This window comes from Pyrus communis, chromosome 4 (assembly GCF_963583255.1).
Source record: "Pyrus communis chromosome 4, drPyrComm1.1, whole genome shotgun sequence".
NCBI lineage: Eukaryota > Viridiplantae > Streptophyta > Magnoliopsida > Rosales > Rosaceae > Pyrus > Pyrus communis.
Window position 1 is genome coordinate 23,950,094 of NC_084806.1, and position 25,199 is coordinate 23,975,292.

Sequence of the window (25,199 nt, forward strand, 5' to 3'; positions counted from 1 at the left end):
CCATTATCGAGGAGTTACTCGATCAGGGGCATTGCTAGGAGTTTTTCAAAAGCAAAGCTAGGAAAGAAGAGCCTGCTAAAAAAAAAAAAAAAAAAAAAAAAAAAGAAAAAAAAGAATCAAGGTAAGTTCGACCAACATGAGCTCACCAATGAAGAGGAAGATTGGTGCCTGGCAAAGATGCATACCCTCATCATGAATTGCATCTACGGAGGACATAAGACACTTGAAGACAAAAGAGCTTGAAGCTAACAAATAGAAGGGGAACTCGATCACAGGTGGAACATCCTCAAACATCACCGATATCACTAAAGATCCCTTCACGACTACACGTGGTTTGATTCTTTGATGACAGGAGAAGATATGTAAGCTATCCATTAAGGAGTCAACCACAATGAATTTCAACATCTCCCGTCTACGCATATGTTGGGAAAAACATCTCTAGAGTCTGCCTAAGTCAAGGCACCTTTTTGTCAAATATGACCCCCGATGTAAAACATACATTGTATCATCTTTTATTAGAACACACCAATGATTCGATTCTCCTTCCCAATATATGTAGGAAATCAAATTCGGATTCAATCACAACCTCTATCATACCAGTAGGAAATGTGCCATGAAGCTAATCATAACATGATACTTTATGAACATTTCATATATTAAACTAATCTAGTTTAATGTAAGGGCAAATATTATTGTTTAAGTCATCTCATTAAATGTTATACGCTTAAACGATAAGTCCAAGGAATATATAATTAGGAGAATATGGTCTAAATAAGTTATATTCACGAGATGTTTCTTTTTCATACACATATCCTAAACATTCCTGATCATAAGGCTTCCAATTAGGCATTGACGATCTGCATAGATCAGTACATGCTATGTCTTCTCTCCCAAGAAAGTGACTGGTCTCGAGTCATTATCATTTGTGCCCCATGAACACCACGTCAACAAATTTGACCAAATAGACATAATCTAGATAAAATGAAATGAAAATCGAGTTACATGGGTTATTGCAAAAATAAGCTTCTAACTAATGTTAACCAACTTATACCAACTAGATAAATTATAACTTATATGACAAAGTATATCGTTATTGTGTTGCTTCGTGACAATTATGTAAATACCACACAATGAGAAAGTTACACTTATCATGTTGTGTTATTGGGACATTGATCCTCTACGGATCCAGTTGTCCTAATCCACCTAGTCAAATCATCCGGGCCATTGAAATTTGATCAAACAGCATAAAATTATTATAACTTTTAAAGTTGGCCCCTATTTATAGCCGTTGGATCAAATTTCAATGGTCTAGATGATTCAACTAGGTTATTTAGGACAATTGGATCCAGAGAGGATCCATATCTGTGTTATTGATGCAAACACCACAATAATAATCAGCACTACAATTACGATGTACGAGTACGATGAAAGTTTGTGTTAGTAGTGTAGTGGCCACCGCAACACCCCATACAAGAGTACTTCAACGAAAGCGCGAACTATTTTCCCAAAATTCAGCTTTTCCCGCCTAAATCCCCGCTCTCTTTCCCTCTCTAACTTTTGTTTTTCCCTCATTTTTCTGTCTACAACTACAACAAGCACCTCCCTCTCTCTCTCTCTCTCTCTCTCTCTCTCTCTCTCTCGTCAATTCTCAATGCATACAATTCTTCTTCCTTTGTTAAAAGCTTCTTCTTTTCTCTAGAAACAATGCCTGACCTCGGAATCGTTTCTCTCTCAGCTTCTCTAACCCTCACTACCTGCCCTAACTTCAAATCGCTCGCTGACCCATCGGATCAGGGCTCGGTCAAAACCCTAGGCGTTGACTGCGATTGGGACCGGGGGCTCAGGCTCCCGACTTTGCACAATGGCGAGGTCAGCAATGGTCATGCAATCAGGGTTTTCCGGCGGAGCCGCCCCTTGGCGGGCCCGTCCAAGAAGGCCTCCAACGGCAAGAGTTTGGAGGACCATGTAAGGGACTGGGTTAGCACAAGAGTGGAATTGGGCATTCCTGAATCCCGGTGCTCGTTGCCGTTTCTTTACGGCGCAAAGAAATTGGTACATTTTTCTTGTGCTTTTGCATTTCCGTTTTGTTGCTGAGAAAATGGGGGAAGACAAGTAATAAAATCATGACTTCCAATCTTTTTGCTTTCTGAGAAATTCTGATCTTTTGGATCAGTTAGGTTGATAAGGGATTAGTTTGCATAGTGAAATCTTTTTTTCTGACCAAGATTGTTTGCTGCAATTAATTTCAATTTGTGCGGCAGTTATAAAGATTGATAATTGAGTATTACATTTTGAATTCCAAAATTGAATATCCTTTTCTCTTCAAATGTCATTCGGAAATTTGGCTTATTGGCTTATTGGCTCAAGAACAATTGTTGATTCATAGGATAGAAAGATGGCGGTGATGGTCTTCCAAAGCTGTTTTAAGTGAGAGATGCTAATTTTATAAAAGGAGTCAGGGTTTTTGGCCAGTTGAAGAGATGGAACATGGGAAGACTTGAAGTGTTTTAATATGATTAAAAGGGAAGATAAGGAAACTCTTTAGTTAAATTATGCCTTTTTCCTTATGTTTTCACTTTCATTTGCTTTAGGTGGGTGCGGTTGGAGTGGATATCTAAGTTGAGTATAGTGGTTTACAAAATGTTGAGTTTCTTTATACAATGTTAGTTAGTGAACAAGTTTTCCTTTCAATAGATGTATGGAAAGCCTTAATAACTGAAAGTATTGATTGCTCATTGACTTATTCTTTCAAGGCGGAAGCTTATGTGTTTGTAACATGAAAGAAAAATAAATTTGTTTCAACAGATATTTGCTCAACCAGTGTCGTCTAGATGATTTTCATAGACTTCTAAGTAGAGATTCTGATATGTTGCGTTTCTTGTATTTTTGCTTCTTTATGTTTCACTCACATAGTGTACTTAGTTTTTTTTTTTTGCTCTCTTGCTTTTGGATTTATTCCAGGTTGAATGTCTTGTTTGCCATAATTTTGCTTACCCCGGGGAAGAGGTCTCATGCTCTGTTCGTGGTTGTCAAGGAGTCTATCACAGGAAATGTGTGAAGGATAGGTTTGCGATCTCTTTGAAAAAATTCAAGTGTCAGCAACATGTAAGATCTTATAAGAACAATCATAACATCATTTTTTTTCCGTGCCATGCTATTTTAATTTCAGAATGTTGAAAATGCAAAAGGAAATTCTACAATAAACCATATTATCTCAACAATTGGCAAAAAAACTTCTTATTTTATTCCGAGAGAGAACTGTGGACATCCTGTGCTTCATTGATTATGATGCAATCATTACAATGGCTATACTGATTGCTAGGGTGCTGGCCTAGGTTATTGACTTGTTGAGTCTATCCATCTTGTTCTGGTAACTGGGACTGAGAGATCATCACATTAGTCCTCCAGTCAGTGGAAATCATCTTTCTCTTTGTTGGTTGGATCAGTGCAAGTTACATTCATATGTAAATGTTAATATTAGTAGTGATCGCATTAAAATTTAAATTTGCCGTAGGTTCTGGTGGAATTGAGTAGTGATTGCATAAAAACATTTTAGGAATTATGGTTATAATGGATTAACTTTTGCACTATTCAAGCAGAATTTAAGGAATTGTAATGAATTCTGATTGTGTCTATTTCTTATATTCTTCTTCATAACTTTCTAAATCCTGTTGGATTTTTATGATTTTTATAAAACAAAAATGTCATAATATGCTCTATATCTTTTGAATTGAACTTGCACAATCTCTTACATGAGTTGCAAATGAGCAGGCATGCTTCATTTGCAAACAGAGGGTAGATTGGCGGTGTGTGCGATGCAGTATTGCCTCACATGATAAATGTGCAGCATGGCCAGATGAAGTGATTTACTTGAAAGACCGGCCAGGGAAAGCTGTTTGTTGGAGGCATCCTACAGATTGGCGGGAGGATAGGAAGGTCAATTTCTTCTTTCCTTCATCAGTAATTTCTAGTCATGTTTACCCTTGTATAAGTAGATGGGTTCTTCACTATACCTGACATACAGTTTATCTTTTGATTCTCATGTCTTGCAAAATCTATGGGGTCCACATGAGGATTTTATTCATGACTTGTATCATAATGCAACTGAGTCAGAGGCTCAGAGGTCATGCTTCATGTTTGCTTGTTTGTTTAAAATGAGTTGTCACTTTCATATTAAGAGTTGCCAGTGAAGTATATTTGAAGAAAAAACTGGACCTGAAATAGCAATAACTGTGATGGACACTGGTGTTTCCCATGAAATGCAGATATTGCGTGATTAAAGTAAGCAATTAAGGGAAGATTTTAAAGTATGCTGGTGACTTGATCTTTCTTTAAAGTATTTGCTAAACTTTGTGTCCGTGCACAGGAAATTACAGTAATGGAAGGCACTATGGCTACATCAATTGTAGCCATCCGGTATAAGAAAGAAAATAATGTAAAAGAAAGAATTATGTTTCCGTTGTAGTTAAGGTGTCGCTGAAGTTCTTTAAGTTTTCAATTTAACATCTAAAACTCTTCCTCCCTCTCTAGGAACAGTACAAGTCAGCTATGTCAGTTGCACATGGTATACCCTCTAAGTTTGTGGGCGTACGTAAGCCTTATTCTTGTCAAGTTGGCTGTTGTACCACGTCCTTATTTTGGTGTATGAACTTCTTATCTTAATTGATTCCTTGAATTTGAACATGCGGCCCGATGCTGTTCTTATTTAGTATGTGATTGTGCAGTTTTTCAGAGGGAATCAAAGGCTTTTGGGGCTGGCTAATACAGTTTTGAGTTTATTGGACCAGCATAGAATATCTTATATTTTTGTTGAGGCTTTAGTTCGTCATTTGTATTTTTCATTGATTAGGCTGGTTGACAGGACTAATCTGTTTGTTGATGAGCAGCATGCGGCCTCGATAAGCAGTATAGAGGTCAGTCTTATGAAGAACTTGTTAATTTTTATTGTAAATCATATTAAGTAACATGCACATGAACAAATATGTGAAGTACTCATGTCAGTCATTACATTGCATCAGTTATTTTATGCAATATGTCCAGCATGGTTGGTGACAAAAAATGGTTAACATTTGTTGTTGCATCAGTACAGCAGATAGAAATTGTTGGGTCACCTTTGAAATAGCTTGTTTCTTTGTTTTTTGTTTTTTTGTCTGTAGAGGTTAAATCTAATACCTAGTGCCCATCAGCAACCCCATGAACCCATTTGCCACTTAATGCTTTCAGATTGTTTTGGTCCATCAATTTTTTCCCCTTCAAAGGATCTTCATTTTATTTTATTTTTGGCTAGTTAAAGCTTTCAAAAGACCCTGGCCATGTCTGTGGGTAAAGGGGATTCAGCCATCTAAGTGTCATCCTTAGGGACTGAATAAGATCTTAAAATTTCAGTTCTTCAGAAAGTTCCATAAGTGTTTCCTACTTGTACAATTTGTTTTTGTTGATTGGATTAACTGAAATTTCTGTAGTTCTGGCTTGTGTAAACCTTACCATAAAGCCCCCTTTGCAATTATATCTACATCTTAGAATAAAGTTTAAGTGAAACTCAAAAAAGGGTCTTAGCCAGTTTCACTGCTATAATTTTGATTACGAACATGATATACACCACTGATTGACTTTCTCTTGAAAATATAGGAGGTATTCTGTTGCTTGCCTCTGCCTTACACTGCTGAGGAGTTCAAGATTGACCTAGCTTGGAAAGACACGGATATTAAAATAGAGCCACCTCCATATTTGCACATCAGGCGTAGTATCCTATGTTATAAATACTCTTTGTTAGATTAGTCAATGACTTGAGGTTGTTAAAGTTTCACATTTACACATATACATGCAATTTTCTAAGGAAAAATGATGAATAGTGGGGTATTTGTTTCTTGATGAGAAACATCTGTTATTATGTTTTGGCTTGTAAATTTGTTTATTTAAAACTACTCGTCAATTTATATCACAACTAGCATGACACCTATCTTGACTGTAGTTAGATATTTACCTAGTCAAGAAAAAGCGCGATAATGTTGGTGATGATGTTGGATGCACATGCATTTCCATCTGCTCTCAGGATTGTGTTTGCAGGTATTATGAATTGTCTTACGTATTGTGACTGATGAAGTTGAGTTTTGACGTGGTACAACTATTAGGTGTATGATTTGTCAACATTGTATTCTTTTGTTAAAGTATTCATCATAACCCTTGGCATATTCGATATGGAGTACCTGATATTTTACCCATGCTGTGTTTGGATGAGGAATCTTAACTTAGGAATGCACTACAAAAATAAAAAAGCGGAACATGCAAATGACTTGACGCAAAACATTTGAGGGAAAGATGTCATTTGAAAGTCTTTTGTTTAGTGTTTTGGTAGTGCATTTTTAGTACTTGATTAGTAGCTTTGTAGTGCTAGTGTAGTTCACCGCTAGTCTCTGTGAGGTGCATTTTCAACAATTGAGTCCAATTAAAGTCAATAGAAGTCCCTCATTGAGTCGTACTATCGAGTATTGCACAGTTAATGTTCACTGTTCATTTGAAATTCTATGCATTTAAACTGAGATTTTCATGGATACCTCAGCCCTATTTGTGACATTATGAATAATCTAATAGGGGTCAATGCATAAGCTGCTCAAAGGATTGCCATTGCTCAGAAAATTGTACAAACCGACCATTTCGCAAGGAGAAGAGGCTTAAAATCGTCAAGGTGATAAAAGTAGTTTAAAAGAGCATGATTTCAACCCCCTATTTTCTTTAAGTAGAGTTTATTATTTATTTGTGGTTTAATCTTGTATGTAAGCAGATTTTTTCCTCTGTAATGCTCTTTGCAAAAGTAATGTTTAATTTTGTCTCAGACTGAACACTGCGGTTGGGGAGCAGAGGCGGCAGAATCTGTTAAGAAAGGCGATTTTATAATTGAGTATGTTGGGGAAGGTAGTTCTCATCTCTTTAAATTTTCTTAGCTTATATTGTAACAATAACTTTGAAGCCTGCATTGTGTTTATTTTCTCTTTTCTTTGATTTTCAAGTTTCCTATGCTATTTTGGGGAAATAAAAACTATAAATGAACAAAATCAACAACGGAATTTTCTGTAGTTTTGCAGCTACGAAATTTTCTGTTTTCCTTCATTAGGGCACTAGTCCACCAAAGAAGGAGAAATCAATGGTATCCATGTGCAGTTAAAATATCCAGTTTTGGGCCCTAGTAAAAGCTAGTAAACTTTATTTTTTTTAAATATTACTGTACTCGAGCTTAATTGACTATTATATGAACATAAAAATAATATAACAAAATGTGTCTCTTGATTTTCCTGTAAATTAAAATTTCAGTGGCTCTAGTTGGGTAATTCAATAATGTTCACCCTTTACTTGTCCTACAAGCCATCAAAATAAAATATTGTTCTCTGTTTCAGTTATTGATGATGCTTTGTGTGAAAAAAGGCTTTGGGATATGAAGTATAAAGAGGTGAACAATTTCTATATGTGTGAAATTCGAAAAGACTTCACAATTGATGCAACCTTCAAAGGAAATCCATCACGATTTTTAAACCACAGCTGTGATCCCAACTGTGTCCTTGAAAAGTGGTTAGTATGTTTTTTACATTACTAGCTCTGAAATTTGTATTGCTCTGGAGTTTTCTGACATAGTTCACTTGTGCATTCTGTTAGGATTATGGTTCAGTTTCTCCTTGAATATTCTTTTGTGTGAAACACTCATTTATGTTTCCTATATGCTTTCCTGGCGTTTGAGACACAGGGCTCTTGTTTAGCCTGGGATCTGGTGATTTTATATGGATATATCAAAAGTACTGTGTTATTAGCCAGCTCTCATGGTAATTTTACACAAATATATATACAGGGGTCCTATAAGATTCTTGTACATGCATTGAACAAGATTTATCGACTTGAAAAAGAACCAACGTGTTTTATGCAGCACGGTTTTTGGTAAAGAGTTGCTTTATTAGTTGATTTGGACAAGATTTTTTGTGTTCAGTTGTCAATTATAGTCTATAGGGTTCAAATTTGTGGTTCTTGATTTATGGGTGGCAGACAGATTAGCTATCTGGGCACTCAAGAATTAACAATGATCCAGTTGAGCAGTTGTTTAGTTGTCATAGCAGTCTCTATCAGTTATAGAATTTATTGGCATTACAATTGAATTCCTTATCTTCTCATTAGGAATACCTTTCAACACGGGATTAGGCTCCCATCAATATTTTAAGTTGTTCTTTTGCAGGCAAGTTGAGGGTGAAACGCGTGTGGGCGTGTTTGCTGCACGATCAATACAAGTTGGAGAGCCATTAACATATGATTATAGGTACCTCCTAATCTAACTTGTAGAAAGTTATAGTTTAATTAACGTTCCACATGACATAATATTTTCGTTTTCCATGTTTATTAGATTGGAAATTTTTATTCCACATGACACCTCAATATTTTCTTTTTCCATGTTTATTAGATTGGAAATTTTTATGTTGGGGATGGGTGACCTTAGAACCAGAAGCGGTAGCTCATGTCAAAATATGAAAGGGGTTGCAAATGAAAACTCTTGATCCAAAATCAGCTAGGCTAGGCTGCTGGTTTGTTTTCTATAGAAATGCTTACTTTCGCAGTAAAAGAAGTGTATGTGGAAGTCTGTTTTGTCAAAAATGGTAGGTTATTATATTAAAAAAAAAAAAAAACTTTTATGTAAGTTGTGAAATTCGCTTTCACCAAATTAACTGATAAAGTGCTAAAACACCTTCGGTTGTCTTTATTTTTCAAGACAATTTTGTTTAATCTCAATTTCTTCATTATTAAGGTACGTCAAATGTTTCTTGGGTGTAATTATGTATGGGTATCTTTATAATCATCGGCATATGAACCTACTGATTGGTTAACTAAACAAAAAATCCCTCCAAGAATCCGGAAACTAGGTCACGTTTGAATATTTTGAAAAATGGGGGAAGGGGAAAAACTTATATATGGATGCAGATTATGATCTAACTGAGTATAACGTAGAACACTAGTTCCTCATATTTTGTATTTGAACGACTTTTGTAGATTTGTGCAATTTGGACCTGAGGTGGAGTGCCGTTGCGGTGCTTCAAATTGTCAACGCTTCCTTGGGACCAAGAGAAAGATGGGTAAGGTGGAACTTTGCTGGGGTTCAAAACGCAAGAGAACATCAACAGCCTGCATAGCTATCATTACCGGATGATTAGTATCAAACTAAGTTTAACCCTATGTTGTACGCCCGTTGATGTTGTAGATCGCCTATATCATGAAATGTGGGCTAATAGAAACGCAAAAGGCAAAAAGAAAAACAAAATAGAGAAAAAATTACATAAAATCCTGGGCAGCAGCACTTTTATTTGCTGTATGATTGCATCTAATTGAATTTTGCACTTGTTGGGATGTTTACTTTCATTTGACCACAATAAGAGAGTTGACGTGTTTGTTCCACACGCCAAACTTAATCACTTGTTAAGGAAATTTATTGCTCTGTATGGTATAGAACATTGGGTAAGTTGTGTTTTTGACGTATTATTTAATACATTGGGGCACCAAATAACGGATCTGTATTAAATTTTACTATCCAATGTATAATACATGTCAAGAAAAGCCAAAATCTGGTTTAGGATTGCTTTTGTTAGAGCTAGGTTTGGTTCAATTACCAAACTTAAACCCTAAAATCAAATATCAAATCGATATTGGTATTGTTTTACCAATTATTATTATTATTATTATTATTATTATTATTATTATTATTATTGGTCAAAGGGTAAATTTTATTAAATTCTAATAGATATGTTTACGTCTTTTGCAAGAATATTAAAAAGAAATTCAGGATCATAAGCATCTCATAAGTACGAACCACCACGAAAGATAGCATAGGAAGCCATTACATAGGCAGCGAGATTGCCACTCCACTGAACATACATAAACTTCACCTCCCTAAATTGAGATGCCAAATTCTTAATAAAAAAAATGAAACATACCAAGGTTGCATCAATTGAGCATTCCCTATTTATCATGTTGATAATAGATAGAGCATCAGACTCTATCTCTACCATCTCATAATGCATGTCCCTACACATCACCAAAGCTGCACGAATTGCAGCCGCTTCCACCATAGCTGCATCATTGAAAAACTCACCTCCCACCCCACTAGCCAACTTCAAAAGACCTGCAAAATCTCTCACCATCCACCCATAGCCACCTAACATCAATATCCCCCGCCATGCCCCATCACAATTAATCTTCAAAGTCCCAAAACTAGGACGTTGCCATCGAAATGTTTGCCCGGCAAAAATTGACGTTGAAGGTTTCCCGTAGCACTCTTTCGCCCTTGTCTTTTCCGACTGGGCATCTCTAAACTCTTGAATATGGCGTCGTGATAAATCGATTGCATCCTTTGGAGTTTTATACTTACCTTCAAAAGCCAATTCATTCCAACATTTCCATATTCTCCAAAGGCCAAAAATAACTTCCTGTAGCAGCTCGTCTCTTACCGCTTCATCCTTAAACCGTGCTTCAATCTTCTTCCAACTTTCCAGAAAATCCACCCCTTTAACGGCATCCACATCAATCTGTAATGGGCAGCAGTACCAAAAGACCCTGCTAAAAAAAAAACTGATATTGGTATTAGGGATTTTAGAACTGCCACCAATACATGCTATGTCTTCTCTCCAGGGGATTGACTGGTCTTGAGTCATTGGTGTGGTTGACACCAAGACAAGTATGCAGGTGCTCAATAGAGAATGAGTCTACTGAATGCGATCAACAAGAAGAGTTCTCATACTCATGTCACATAAGAACTCATTGTTGGGATAATGCAAAGCAGTCATTTGACCTAAGACATCATAGTTGTCTTGTAGTTAGATCCTTGATCTTTTTGATCTCTGATTGTGTCAAAGATACTCCATCAGAGGGTGTCCACAACATAGTTAGGATTAAGTTACTTACCTATGGAAGCAGGTGAATGCATAACAAGGGATCTCTAACATTAAATCATTGAGGGAGAATACTCTATGATATGATTAAAAATCTTTGGCCATAGTATGAATGAGATTTAGGAAGCCGTTCCAAATCACATTCAAGGTAATCATACAGACAAGAGAATCATGTTGGATAGTAGACGTGAATAAACTGTTAAACCAAACAATGTGATCAAGAGTATTGTATGAGAGAAAGACTGTATTGCATTTGTAATCCCAAACTGAATAGGTTCTCCAACCTCTTCTAATTTTCTTGGGTAGCCATGACATACTGCTAGGTGTCACTCATGACTTGTGAAAGCCCTGAAGATGTATAATCACTAAAGGGAGAATTAAGTTTCAATTCACAATCGATTAGAAAGAGTTCTAATTGCCCATTGCCTTACTAAAATGAACTTAATGGACCGCACATCGTGTAAGGTAATGATTGAATAACGAAGATGAGTAAGAAAAATTAAATATCTTAAGTGTAAGTGGCAAGGATTAATTCGTATTGGGCTTTTACGTTCGTTTCGTGTTTCGGGGCCCAAAAGGGTTTTGATCCACAAGGCCTATTGAGTTTAAGTTGTAAGACAACTAAAACTAAATGGGAATTAACCCAAAATTAAAGCCAAAACCGGCCTTGCACAAGAGGGAGTGGTGGTGGTCTTATTACAAGTTTCCCACTTACTTAGAAAGTGGTATGCCTTAACCTCTTTAGGGTTTTCTTTGAGGAAATATGAGAGAAACTTTGCTCTCATTTTCTCTCCAGGAGGTCGGCCACATGGGAGGTATTAGCTAGCAATATCTTCCTCCCATATCACTCATCTTCATCCCTCATTGATCCTTGGTGTCAAAACTTAGAGGCCCTCCACTTTGGGGGCTCTTGGAGAATCCTTTTCTCTATCCAAATCCAAGAAGACATGGAGCCAAGAAGCAAAGTTTCTCCATCCACATCCATGGAGCCCAAGAGCATGGAGACAAATGAATAAAGGCCCTCTCATGCGTGATTAACCTTTTGTAAGCAAAGAGGTGCTTCAAAGGTATAAAATTTCTCAACTCTCTTTGTGGTTAGAGTCGAGTCTTGGTTCACCATCACTACTAGGCTTTGAAGTTCATGGTTTAAGTTTTGTTTAAAATTGCATACAAGCATACTTCTGTTATTTAATTGTTAAATGCATGCAATATGTTGGAAAATGAACTTAGTTCCTCAAATATTTTCCTTTAGTGAAGTTGCAGATGAAAGTTTGTACAAAAAAATGGTGGGAAGTTTTTTGTATTTGACTGCTACTAGGCATGATTTCTTGTTTGATGCAAGCATGGTAGCGAGATATATGTACAATCCAACTAGGAAACACATGAAAATAGTGAAAAAGGTACTTAATTTCACTGGATAATGGAATTGAATGTGAGAACGCAAGTCAACTATGTTGATAAGATATTGTGATAGGGACTAGATAGGGAGTGAGGATGACATGAACAACACGTGTGCTTATGCTTTTAGTTTTAGCCTAGGAGTGTTTTCATGGGCATCAGTCAAACAAACCAGTGTTGCATTGTCCATTTAACAGAGGCTAAATATGTTAGTGTAGCTGAAGCTACTGCACAAGCAACATGGTTGAGGGAGAGGGATCCCAGATAGGTAAAATTTTATAAACTTATTAGATCGTTATTGGTTTTCTTTTAAAACTATTTTTTGTTGAATATCATTGCTTGCATGCTCCGAACGGTTTTGTGCCAAAATGTATAATTGAACGGTTGAAAATGTTGGTTGGATATGAAATATCATTTCATTACTCTGTACAGGTTTTGCGAAATGTTATACTTTTAGGGTAGGTTTTGCCAAATTTCAGGTAGAATTTTAAGTTGTGCCAATATGTGTAATTGAACTGTTTGACTATTTTAAATTTTAAGTTGTGCCAATATGTACCACTTGCTCTATGCAGTGGGATTCTTGACGAGCGATGTTGGAGGAGATGACGAAGACGGTGCATCATCATTTTTGGTTAAGTATACAAATTCCCAACTTTTATTTGTTTTTTAAATATTATTTAATATTTTCCTATTTGTAGACAAACTATAATTTTGACAACATGGATGACAAGATGGCCATCTATATGGATGAGCTATCCTCAACCTAGTACAAACAATGGAAGAGCGGCCTCCACAAGTTCTTTTTATCTATATGATGATCCGAAGACCGGTCTCCTAGAGGGTTGCCCAGACGAGTTGGTAGAGCACCCAAACGATTGGGAGTGGTTCTGCAAGCATTTTTAGGAGGAGAAGTATTTGGTACGTATTTGAATAATATTTAATAATAATTTTATTAATTTTTTTAGCAATGGACGAGAGCCAAGGCTAACAAGATTAGCCAGTTGATGAAGAAACTTGTCCACCTGTAGGGTTTGAGGCCCTTTTTGTATATGCTAGAGGTGTGACGGAAGGTAACCAAGCGTATATATTAATTTTAAATTCTAATAAATAGTAATGTCTATTTAGCTTACTAAAATTTTTCATCACTTTTTTTCTTTTAGGTGGTTTTTAAGTTCCTGGAAATCGACATGTTCAAGGGCATAGATGTTTGACCTGGTGATGAGACCATTGAGTAGCTCCACGTAAGTCTATTTAATTCTTATTATTCTTACACTTCTAAGTAATATACAAATTAATTAAATATTAATTTTTTTATTATTACAGGTTACTATGATGGAGAAGATCAAGGTTGTTCTCGAGGAGGTGGCATTGCAGCTTCCCTCAGAGACCCTGATCGACAACGTGACTCCGACCGAGGATTCAAGACTTTAGATCCTGTCTAAGACCCTAGATTAGACTCTCGATTGGAGACCTGGTAAGGTTGTCCGGGGATGGGAATGCACGACATTGGGACACTGCGACCTCCTCGTCCAGACAGAGCACACGACTAGTCACTGCATTAACGTGGGAAGTTGGCCACCTGAAGCAGAAGCTTGCGGCCCAGGATGTCCAAATGGTCCAGACCTTAAGGCCTTTCAATTATCTAGCATCTCTCCCACCAACTTCTCCTTATCCACCTTTGAGCTCCCAGCCCCTCCAGCCAGAAGATACCTAGCATCCGATGCAGTTGACCTCACCAACATTTTTATGTATTTTTTTTATACTTGGATATTATAAAAAATTTCAGCTTATACGTACATTTGCATATATAGTATAAATAAATATTTTTTAATTAATTATTGTTTATAATTTAATTAAAATAATTAAACAATAATTACAAAAAAATTAATTAAATTATGTAATTTACTTGAAAACCAAGTACAATGAGAAAAATTTCGTTGCATAAAGGTTTACTCAACGAAACCATTTGTCGCGCATAGTCTTAGAGAATGACGGCCTGTCTTTATCATAAACTAAACGCGACGACATGGCGTTGTTCCCTTGAGCTCTACACGACGATAGGCTTCATTCCCCTTTGTTTTAGGTGACGAAGAACCTATTCATCGCACAAGAAATCTTGCGCGACAAAATATGTTTGGTTTGTAAAATGTTTTTTTTTTTTTTTATGAGCTTTGTGCGATGGTGTCTTTGGACGAAGGTTTTGTCGTGTAAATTTTAACCGACGAGATATGTTTTTGCCCAACGAAGTTTGGTTCGTCATGAAAACTGTGTAGTAGTGTTACCACAAAATCTTATTCTAGAATTCCATCAAATCTGATTCTAGAATTCAATCAAAATCTACAAACTCTAACAAAAAAAATAATAAATTGATTCACTCAGGGTTACCACATAATGCAAATCTCTCCCTCTCTCTCTCTCTCAGGTTATATATTGCTTCAACAGTTACAAAGTTACAAAATACAGAGGGTAATGAGTTAGACAAAATATTGCAACAAGAAGACAGGAAATAGGCTCTTTTTTTTTTTTTTTTTGAGGGAAAGTTTGTTGTATTGAAAATAGGCGGAGGCCAAAACAACCAAAACCTCAGTTACAAAAGTCATACAATCTGGTAGAAAGAGAGACAAAAAAAAAAAAAAAAAAAAAAAAATCCTCCACTTACAAAAGTCAACCAAAACTCCCACTTCACTTACAACTTACATACAATCCTCCACAAGGAGGTCCATAATCAAGGAAGGAGGAGAAGATAACCATTCAAAATCGCTACCAATTGATAGACTGTATCGGGCCACTTGTGTGCCATTTTGTTGACTTGGCGACCGACGTTGGTAAGAGCAATAGTGACATTGTGTAGTGCACCAGTTAAAACTCTCAACTTTGAGCTAATTAAGTAAGATAGGTTTGAATGAACATAACATGCAGTAAATCTAAATCTTACCACTCGGAACAATGCTTCACATAACCACCTAAAGAAAACTAACAAATGCTCCTATGGGTGAAATTTGCTGAAATTGTCCTTCCTGATCGTTATTGTACCACGACTGGTAGCTCGTACCAATTCAGAATTCGTAGGGGTTGAACGAATTGCGTAACTACGACTTGGACAGGACACACGTGATGGCATCACCTCTGCTATTTCCCTAGGATAATTTTTGTTTTGCTGATTTTTTATGGGTACAATCCTTAATAATGTAGTAATGTAGGCCTCATTTTTCTTAAATGCTGATATATACTTATAAGAGATGCACTACAATATATTGTTTCTAGAACAAGACGACATTCACAAGAGGACTAAAAGACTTGGGATTCCAGTTCAACAGTCCCACTAAGCACTACTGTCGAACTTCCATGACCTTAAAATATTATTCCAAAACGTTCGCTGGAAAAATTATTCCCATCGTATTGTAACTGTGCTCGGAATATATGTGTTCCTTTCAAGGCCTACAAGGTTCTCAAACATTACGGACAGGCAAAAACAGAAAGAAAATAAGATTATTTTCCATTGTTTGGTTAAATATATAGTAAACATTTCATGCCCTTGAAAAATAGTACTACACTTGATTTAAATTAAAGCATGCAATTTGTATGGCATGTTCATTAAGTCTATTTTCCCTTGAGAAATGTCTTGCAGAACTTCTCCCAGCACTTCCTATCTGGTTCAGCTAATTGCAGTGCAGACCTTGCGTTTTCTGCAAAACCTTTCTCTATGCAGTTGCTGTTGAAAAGGCGATCAATGAGATTTGAAAGAATGTCCTTACTGTATTCAGGATGACCTTGAATGCCCAGAACATGGCTTCCAATGGTGAACATCTCCACACCTGTTTTGTCCGAGTACCCGATCACCTCTGCACCCAAAGGAACTTCCCAAACCTCATCTTGATGGCACTCAATAATGGAAAGGGCAAGCGGAAGGGGAACGTCATCCAAGTCATTAAGGAAGCTGAATGGAGCCAATTCCTTCACTAGCTTCACTTTCCTCAGCCCAATATCCCACCCTGTATAAGCTTTCCCAACCTTTCCTCCTAGTGCTCTGCACAACACCTATACAAGGAAAAGCAACTAATCTCAAATTTAGGTGCGTAACGTGACATTAAATTAAAGTATATGGCCCAAATTAATAAACGTGAGTGCGTAGTACTATTCTCTTACCCAATGTTACACACACACACATATAACCTAGGTACGTATGTACATATCTATGTCTGTACCTGATGACCAAAGCAAATTCCGAGGACTTTCTTCTCCATGGCATCCAAAGTTTGCAAGAGAAAGCATAGTTTGATGATCCAGTAGTCATTGCCATAAGCATCATAAGGGCTGCCACTGATGACGAAGCCATCATAGCTTTGAAGGTCATCCATGTCAGGAAACTCTCCATCTACAACCCTGTACAAGTCCCACCTCTCTCCTTCTTCCCCAAACGCTCCAACAAACACATTGACATACCCACCGTACACTTTCTTCACATACTCTGAGTCCGTTGCTGCTAGCAGAAGTGCATATGATCCAGATCTACTCTCCTTCTCAACCTTCATCTTTGACTGTGAGCAAACAAGGCAGCCAAGAATTATATATATATATATCTCAACTAGAAATTCTGGTAAGTAGCTAGCTAAATATATGTGTGCCTAATGTATGGAGCTTCCTGTTTGAAATAAGCAAAGCAATTGCTCCTATATATAGGATCAGGAGTTGCTTTTGTTTTTCGTTTCTTTAATTTTTTCAGAATCTTTGCACAAGGATCAAGTGACATGATATATCTCTAAATTTAATTACCAAAGGAACTAAAAGCGACCAAACTAAACACCCATAAAATAAAAAACAAAATTAGCAAATAAATCCCGGAATATCAATACCAATTATTGGAAGACACGCAGAATGTTGCAAGAAAATTGAGTGCACATGGGAAGTCACTCAAGTTTAATTCTTTCTATGTTGTGAGTTAAATATGAGGTGATTTTATTCCACAAAAAGCTTTCAGACCACACTTTTGCGAAACAGTAAATACATTTAATATATTTCCAAATTTTTAAGTGGAAGTAATATTCATACACTTTTTGTAGCTTGTAACTCATATTTTTGTATATTGGTCATCAAATAATCAAATGGAAATAACAGACATAATTAAACACAAATGTTTGAGAAGTTAAAAATGTCACATTCCGGCTTGGGCCCCCACCATATTCCGGATTCGACTTCACCGTAGCACGATATTATCCGTTTTGGGCTCCGATCATGCCCTAACAGTTTTGTTTTTGGGAATTCACACGAGAACTTCTTAATGGATCACCCATGATCCGTTTTGGGCTCCGATCATGCCCTCACAGTTTTGTTTTTGGGAATTCACACGAGAACTTCTTAATGGATCACCCATCATGGGAAAGCTCTCGCCTGAACTCGCTTAACTTTGGAGTTCCTACGAAACACGAAGCCAGTGAACTTCCAAAATGCCTCGTGCTAAATAGAGATGAGAATATATATATAAGGCTTACAGGATTCACTCTCCTAAACGATGTGGGATGTTACAAAAAAAAGATAATGTAAATCGTTTTCTTTTTTCAACTTAAATTTTGACAACTTGTACTTTACAAAAGAGTTGATAACTCAATTAGTTAATATTTATCCTTCCACGTTACGGCTAAGTTCAATTCCAACCCCACCCCCCCCCCCCCCCCCCCCCCCCCCGGGTCTAATATTTATCCTTCCACGTTACGGCTAAGTTCAATTCCAACCACCCCCCCCGGGTCTAATATTGCACTTAATTGAAAGAAAAAGTTTGTACTGATATTATTTTGATGGTAATTGCGCTTAATTGAAAGAAAAAGTTTGTACTGATATTATTTTGATGGTAATTCATATAAGTGATGTTTTAAAACATTTTTGGGCTTCAAATATAATACAATTATGTTATTTACACGTACAAAATTAAGCACAAATTAGAGCTGTCAGCACGGTAGTAAGTCTACTGGTGTTAAGCACAAATTAATGCGTATTTAATTACTAGTAAGTAGTGACCACCTTTTGAGATTTAAAAGGATCGACCTCAATTGAGGACTTCTAACTTTTGTTTAGAATACTTACCTCAACACCTCTGATCAGAGCTTGATTATTATCACTTCCCGTTTTCCTTGAATTTATTTTTTTTTTAAAAAAAAAAAAAGAAAAAAAAAGAAAAAAAAGAAAAAAGAAACAAAACCCAAAAATGGATTACAAAAGATTAATCAATATAATAATATTAGGCATATATAAAAGAAAGTATACTTCTGATCTAAATATTTTTAGAATAAATTGATATCGAATTCATTATTTACGAGATTTAAATCTAACTTCACACTTACAAACGAACAGAATCACTACTAAACCTGTTTGGATCCAAAATGTTATTTTGGGCCAAGCTCAGAAATATCCTCGCCCCAAAGATGTTTATTTAGAATCTTGTCATAGGTCGGCCCTGTCAAGGTTGGCCGAATTCTGCTACAAAGAGGATTATTTCGGATAAAGGTGAAGTAGTCGAGACCTAGTATGATAAAGAGTCCTAGTGATGCTGGGACTCGAGAAATGAATTTGGCTTGTTTAAAAGTTGGGTTCAAAGTCCCAATTGAATTAGGATTGGCCGAGTCCTAGTTAGATTAGGTTAAGGAGTCCTAATTCGAGTGTGGTTCTAGCTCGGCCATGAGAGAGTTTGTTGCTATAAATAGAGAAGGGAGTGCATCATTCAACCCCGCTCCAATTCAACACACAAACTGTCCTGTGTAAACTCTCGCTCTACGCGAAACCTCTCAACAACCTTGAGATTTTTATTTTCTTTTCTCGCCAACACATCTTCAGTTTGGATAAACAGCATTGTGAAGGCAACTGGCAACATCTTCAGTTTGGATAAACAGCACTGGAGCCGTAGAATCAGCCGATCAAGGAGCACCTTCAGTTTGGATAAACAACACTGCTTCTCGACCGATTGATTACCTATCCAAGTCTCGGTCGACAAGGATTTTCGAGTCCTTGTTGGTAGAGGTCATCTCATCAGCCTTCTTAGTGAAGTAAGATGTTACCAGGTTACTACATTTGGCACATTGAAAACTGAATCTGATATTGAACTTCGCAAAACTAGCAGCCTTGTCTTCAGGCTCTAGAACCCGAAGGCTAAGACGTGTTCCTTCCTCAGCTGTAGTAGCAAGATCAAGAAGTCAGTAGTGCACTCAACGCAACATCAATACATTTTACTTCCCGGTCAAGCTTGGCAGACAAGTTAGCACGCCCCACACACAACTGAATGATGTAGTTAGCTTATTAATTACTCGGCCTACGCTCCACGTAGGCTTGGTAGTTTTTAGGGTCAACAAAACCATATTATTAGGTGACAATTTTCTAATATTAAAAGTTGGCAGGTAATTAAGGAAGCAAAAAGTATAGGGAAAAGTTGTCATATTTATGATCATGTGTGAAATTTGTTAATTCCAATTTTATTTACCTTAGTATTATTTTGCTTAAACCAAAACTTAAGGCTAATTAAACGACTATATGCTTAATTTGGTAGTAAAAAAACAATTAAGAGACGAAGATGGAGAAAGAAGGAAATCAGGTATGTACCTGCTGCCCAAAGTCATGGTGTCCCCAACTCCCTCCTTGCTTGGACTCTTCATTCTTGATATATGAAAACTTGATCCCAATCAAAACAAATAATAACGACTTACTGTAGTTTGGATTCTCAACTGAATTATAGAGGCATTGATGTTATTATACCGGATTATGGTAGGCTCATTAAGTTTTGTTTAATATCGCATTGATGAAGGACATAATAAAGATTTATCAAATCAGGATTCGCATTTGGCTTTCAATTAGCCATGAGATTTTGCCTTTTATTAAAAACAAGGGTTGATCCAGATAGAAGTTATGACGTGTGTAACGTTGAAATTAATGGAATGTTGATTTAGAATAACCATAGGTTGATGCTAGTCATGCACGTATTAGTTAGGGTGAACTGGGTCATAAATAACAAGCCATTAATTGAAAATGGTACTTGACATTAATTAAAAAATTTTGGAATTTAAACTGTCCCCCCTCCCTCCTAACAGTTACCATCTTAAATTTGCCTTCTCTCCCAAAACTCTCCATCTCCCGCCAGCCCTCAAACATCCTTCCCATCGAAAAGTTATTTACCGTTCAAAATTTTGTTGCAGTTTGAAACCCAGTCGTAGTTGTGTTGTGCTTGTCTCCAGCCTCAATGCACTTCCACACAGAATTTTAGAAATTCAGGTGAGTTTGGTTTAAGGTTGAGCAGTTGATTCCACAGAAAGTATGTGGTGCTTGCTTGATTCAAGTTGGGTTTAGAGTTGTTGCTTCCCCAATAGTCGACAACATACTTCATTTTCCAAAGTAAATTTGAAATTTGGTGAGTTTGAAGATATGGAACCCTAGAAATAAATTTTGTTATTTATGTAAATTTGATATTTGATTAATTATGCAAGTTGGTTGATGAAATTAGTTGAAATTGGTGGATATTTGTGGAATTTTGGGAAATTTTGGTGGGATGTGGGCTTATGAAATGTTGTTGACAGGTTGTGTATAAGGGATAAATCGTTCAGTTTTGTTTTGTTGAAGTTATATTGTTGAGTTGGTAATGATTTATGTGGATAAAATCTTTGTTAATGTTATGAATTAAGTTGATATTAGTTAAGTCATGAAGGTTTGTTCACTATAGATGTACTATTTTGAAAACTTGTGGATAGGTTGTGTTATGTTATACATTGTTGAATTTGGTTGTTATCAGGGTATATATTGTTCAATTTGGTTGTGTTGAATGGCTGTAATGTTATTTGTATAGGAGATGGCAACTGATGGGGGTTCAATTGCCAACAAAAAGGAAGAATCATATCTGGGAAGTGTTAATCATTCTCAAGCAAGTCATGTGCTAAGCGTCAAAAGTTTCATGAGGCACATCTTGCTGGTTTTAAGGCATCATGCTTTGGACACTTAGAGAGTGTCAATAAACTAGTCTTTATTGCTGAATTGGTGCCTGAATTGTCACTCCGGAAAGTGCTAATCAAGAGCTGAAAGATTTAGGAGGAGCTCGCGTATTTAATAGGTTGCAAAGTGACCTGGTTCATGAAGAGGGATTTTTGCCTTATTACAGGGCTTCCTTGTGACGAACCCTATCATATAGAGGTTGAACCTTCCAACATTAGGCTTTCGACTAAGTATTTTCTTGAGAAATTTAGTTTTGTTGGAGAGAGTATCAATGGTAAGGGTAGGAAAGGCAAGGGTAAAGTGAAGATCGTCCCAAGAAAGGTAGCAAAAAGGTTTCGGTGGCTTGTACAGAGCTTGAAAGAGCTTTTAAAGAATGCAAAAATGGGGATGATACGTTAAAGATGAGGTTGGTATACTTCACTTAAGGTGTCTTGAAAGGGGCGAAAAGTAATGTGGTTGTGAACCTAGACTACTTCGAGCTCGTGGACGACATGGATAAGTTCGATAGTTCATGAGGTGCGATATCTTTTGAACAACTACAAGGTAACCTCTCTTTTGCTGCTTCAAGAAGAGGGAGATGAAGAGTGGATGATGATGTGGAAGGAGATGAGAATGAAGAAGAGGAAGAAGGTAGGGGAAGTAAAGAAGGCAGAGATCCGAATGGTGCTGCAAAAAGATTAGTTATGCTTTTAAGGTACTACTTTTTGCTTTGAATGATTAGTAATAATGGTTAACTTATTGTGATTGAGTACTAATTCAGTGTACGTGCATATGTGGGCATACAAAATAATTCCCCAACTGGAGAAGCCATTCTACTAATGCAAGATGACCGATCCAGTAGCTATCCCAAGAATGCTCCAATGGTCGATAACAAAGAAGCAACTGATCCATTAGCAGCTACAGATGTACTAACTGAGAGCCGATGGGTATAACTTTATTTGAAAATTTATGAACTTTACGAATGAACATGAACATCTGTGATGTTAATGAATGTTTGTGAAAACTATATGTGTGAGAAATGTAATTTTGATGAGTTGTGTGAAATGGCAGGCGGTGAGGATTCGGGAAATTGTGCCGACGAAATTAGTGAGGAATGCATGTTATTGGATATAAGGGTGATGATGTTGGTGTAGTGATGCCAGGCACTTTCACTTCCGATACAAATGATGTCGACAAGTTGAAAGTACAAATAAAGGAGTTGAAGGTGGCTTTGGTGCATGAGAAAGATATTTCAGAGAGGGAGGTATTAACGCAAGTAGAAGAGTTGACCACAAAGGTCAAGGAATTGATGAGAGAAGTTAAAGGAAAAACATGTGGAGGAGAAGAATGAGGAAGAAAAAGATGTGGAAAAACAAGAGGAAGAAGATGATGGAAGAAAAGAAAAAGTTGAAGAAGGAAAAGAAGAAGAAGGAGGTTAAGAAGAAGAAGATGATGGAGAGGGAAAAGAAGAAGGGGGTAAAGAATGGGGTGGTGTACAACGTGTTGTCCAAGAAGAATAAGAAGAAGAAGAAGAAGAGGGTGATCAAAATAGGGTTGATGATGGCGAAGAGGGGGGGAAGCCGAATGATCAAGATGGAAGGAGGTTATGAGAGGTGCGGACGAAGAGGGTTTAAATGAGATTCTAAGGATTGTTAAGTGATATAGTCCTGCAGCTATATGTGAGAATATGCTTGGATTAATTGGAGAATATGTGCCATACGAGTACAAAGAAGTCTGAAGTTCCGATGATGAGGTTGGTAGTTACACACTTGAGGGTGAGCATATAGGAACGAAGAGGATGTGTCGGTACACAAGGGGGACGTGAAAGACTGTGGGAACCAAACGGGGGGCAAAGAATAAGATGAAAGTCGTTCGCCATACGATGTTGATCTTTGATGTCACAAAGTGCAAAAAACTCCAAGATGGTGAGCCGAAGGAGAATGTTCTGAAAAGGGAAGCGATATTTAAAGCAATGGATATAAACTATGTGGTTGAGGCAATCAAGTACTTCTATCAATTTAAGAAGGTGGAGGAGAATCTAAACAAGTAAGCGATAATTGACTTTTGGATTTTATGCAGTGGAAATTATATTGATTAAACAATTAGAAAGATGAGCTTTAATGTTTTTTTGTTACATTGTTAGTCCGGTTGCCCTGTTGGAGAAATTGATTTTTTGAGGTGTCTCCTTGACAAGGAAGGTGGTTGCTAACCGATGTAAGTGACTAAACCTTATTTGGTTTGGAGTTATATAAATATGTTCGGATTGTGTTGGTGTTAAAGTTTGATTAAATTATGTGTTGTAGAACATTCATTTGCAACTATATCTCTTGCGGAAGCATGCTAACGAGGCTTGGAAGGTTGGGAAAATGTTGACCAATAACACAACCGACTGGTTTATGGTAATATTGCAAAGTTTAGAAATTGTGATGTTGAGTGTGTTTTCGAATGTTTGAAGTGTTGTACATGTTTATTTATTTATTTATATATGTATATATATATATATATATATTTATTCTACACTTGTGGACATTCCTATTGTGAGCGCTGCCATAATGTGATGACAGCTCAAAGAGCAACTAGAGGCTGCAAAGGCAATGCGTCCTAAAGAATTCTTACTAGTGCTATTGAAAATGGTGAAGGGGCAGGGGGAGTCATTTTGTACATCATAGTTGGTCGATGTGGAAAGGGTTTACATGCCCCTTAACCTTGATCACCAATGGGTCCCTATTGAGATGAATCTAATAGGTGGGAGAATAATTTTTTATGACTCAATGACATCTAAAACTCATACATGTCAAGTGACTGCGAAATTGGCTCTCATCGCTTATGTGTTGCCCAATGTCCTCTGAAGCCTGTCCAGGAAGGTGAAGAACAAACCTAAGCCCATCATGGTAAATTGATGGTCCCCACAACACGACAACATGTGAGTTCAAATTTTATTTAATTGTTTGTGAGTTTAGTTAAATGATTGAATTGTTTGAGAATTGGTTCCGAGAATTGTTGAATTATTGTATGGCATATGGGGATTGCGGTATTTTCACTTAAAAAGTGATAGAGTTCTTGTCTACTTGCCTTCCTTTTGAATAAAGTATGCCCGGCTACGTTCATGAATTTCGAATATGGATGGCAATCAACATGTTGCATGAGCTTCACAATGTATAGTGAGTGGTGGATGATTGACAATTTTAGTTTAGCAACTGTTTAGTGTAGAATGACCCCTGAAGAACAATGGTAGTCCTAAACAAGTACTATATTATTAATATGTGGTGTTGAAGAAATTTGTCATCTGTTGAGACAGTTTCTAGTTTGTCAGGATGAATTTAATTTGTTGGCCAACTGGTTCATTGTGGATGTTTTTAACTTAGTTCTCCATATTTTTACTTGTTTGGATGAATTTAATGAGTTTGGGGATTCTGTCATCTTCTCCTTCTAGATTGTTACTTGTTTTGGATGACTTAAATGGCATCCCTCACAATTTTCTATATTGAACGAATGATTGTGACAATATTTGAAACCATCCTTATGTTTAATTAATGTGTGTGACAATTTATGAAACTAAAATTTATGTGTTATGAAGCTTTCTGATTGTTTATGAAACTAACCCTTATGTGTTACGATGGTTTTCAAGATTTTATGAAACCAACCCTTATGTTTTATGAAAGTTTGTGATTGTTTATGAAGCTAGAACTTTGGTGTTATGAGGGTTTATGAACATTTTTAAAACAACCACTAGCGTGGAATGAATGATTTTGTTATGAAACTAACCTTATGTTTATCATATTACATTTCCAATTATTGTTAGAAAGGCAAATATATAAGTAACGATTGGAAGTTCGAGTACTATGCAACTGCCATTCACAAATAATACAAGGAGAAGACATATATAGATTAGAAAAGAAAATATATTAAGTAATGATTGCAAGTTGGACTACGAACAATTACATTCTT

At 36.7% G+C, this 25,199-nt stretch overlaps 3 protein-coding genes across 3 annotated transcripts; 1 reads left to right on the plus strand and 2 right to left on the minus strand.

Annotated features, from left to right (window-relative positions):
* The first annotated feature begins 1,407 nt into the window (after positions 1-1,407).
* LOC137732319 (histone-lysine N-methyltransferase ASHR3) lies at positions 1,408-9,387 on the plus strand. Its single transcript, XM_068471627.1, has 11 exons — positions 1,408-2,052; positions 2,962-3,105; positions 3,772-3,936; positions 4,887-4,913; positions 5,629-5,743; positions 5,976-6,066; positions 6,592-6,685; positions 6,834-6,912; positions 7,392-7,563; positions 8,216-8,296; positions 9,022-9,387. The coding sequence occupies exons 1-11, from the start codon at positions 1,705-1,707 to the stop codon at positions 9,176-9,178; spliced, it is 1,473 nt and encodes a 490-aa protein (XP_068327728.1). The 5' UTR covers positions 1,408-1,704; the 3' UTR covers positions 9,179-9,387.
* Positions 9,388-9,821: 434 nt separating this feature from the next.
* Positions 9,822-10,676, minus strand: LOC137732854 (uncharacterized). Its single transcript, XM_068472116.1, has one exon. The coding sequence runs from the start codon at positions 10,674-10,676 to the stop codon at positions 9,822-9,824; it is 855 nt and encodes a 284-aa protein (XP_068328217.1).
* A 5,235-nt stretch (positions 10,677-15,911) lies between these two features.
* On the minus strand, positions 15,912-16,843 carry LOC137730677 (gamma-glutamyl peptidase 5-like). Its single transcript, XM_068469644.1, has 2 exons — positions 16,517-16,843; positions 15,912-16,349 (listed from the first exon to the last, which is right to left on the minus strand). Exons 1-2 carry the CDS (start codon positions 16,841-16,843, stop codon positions 15,912-15,914), a joined length of 765 nt encoding a protein of 254 aa, XP_068325745.1.
* Between the last annotated feature and the right edge of the window lie 8,356 nt (positions 16,844-25,199).

Excerpts from the sequence above, each read along its gene's own strand:
- LOC137730677 (XM_068469644.1), bottom strand. The coding sequence starts at position 16,843 with ATGAAGGTTGAGAAGGAGAGTAGATCTGGATCATATGCACTTCTGCTA. Across the intron at positions 16,350-16,516 it reads GAATTTGCTTTGGTCATCAG|GTGTTGTGCAGAGCACTAGG; the intron begins GTACAGACATAG and ends TTCCTTGTATAG.
- LOC137732854 (XM_068472116.1), bottom strand. The coding sequence starts at position 10,676 with ATGACTCAAGACCAGTCAATCCCCTGGAGAGAAGACATAGCATGTATT.
- LOC137732319 (XM_068471627.1), top strand. The coding sequence starts at position 1,705 with ATGCCTGACCTCGGAATCGTTTCTCTCTCAGCTTCTCTAACCCTCACT. Across the intron at positions 2,053-2,961 it reads TTTACGGCGCAAAGAAATTG|GTTGAATGTCTTGTTTGCCA; the intron begins GTACATTTTTCT and ends GATTTATTCCAG. Across the intron at positions 6,067-6,591 it reads TCTCAGGATTGTGTTTGCAG|GGGTCAATGCATAAGCTGCT; the intron begins GTATTATGAATT and ends ATAATCTAATAG.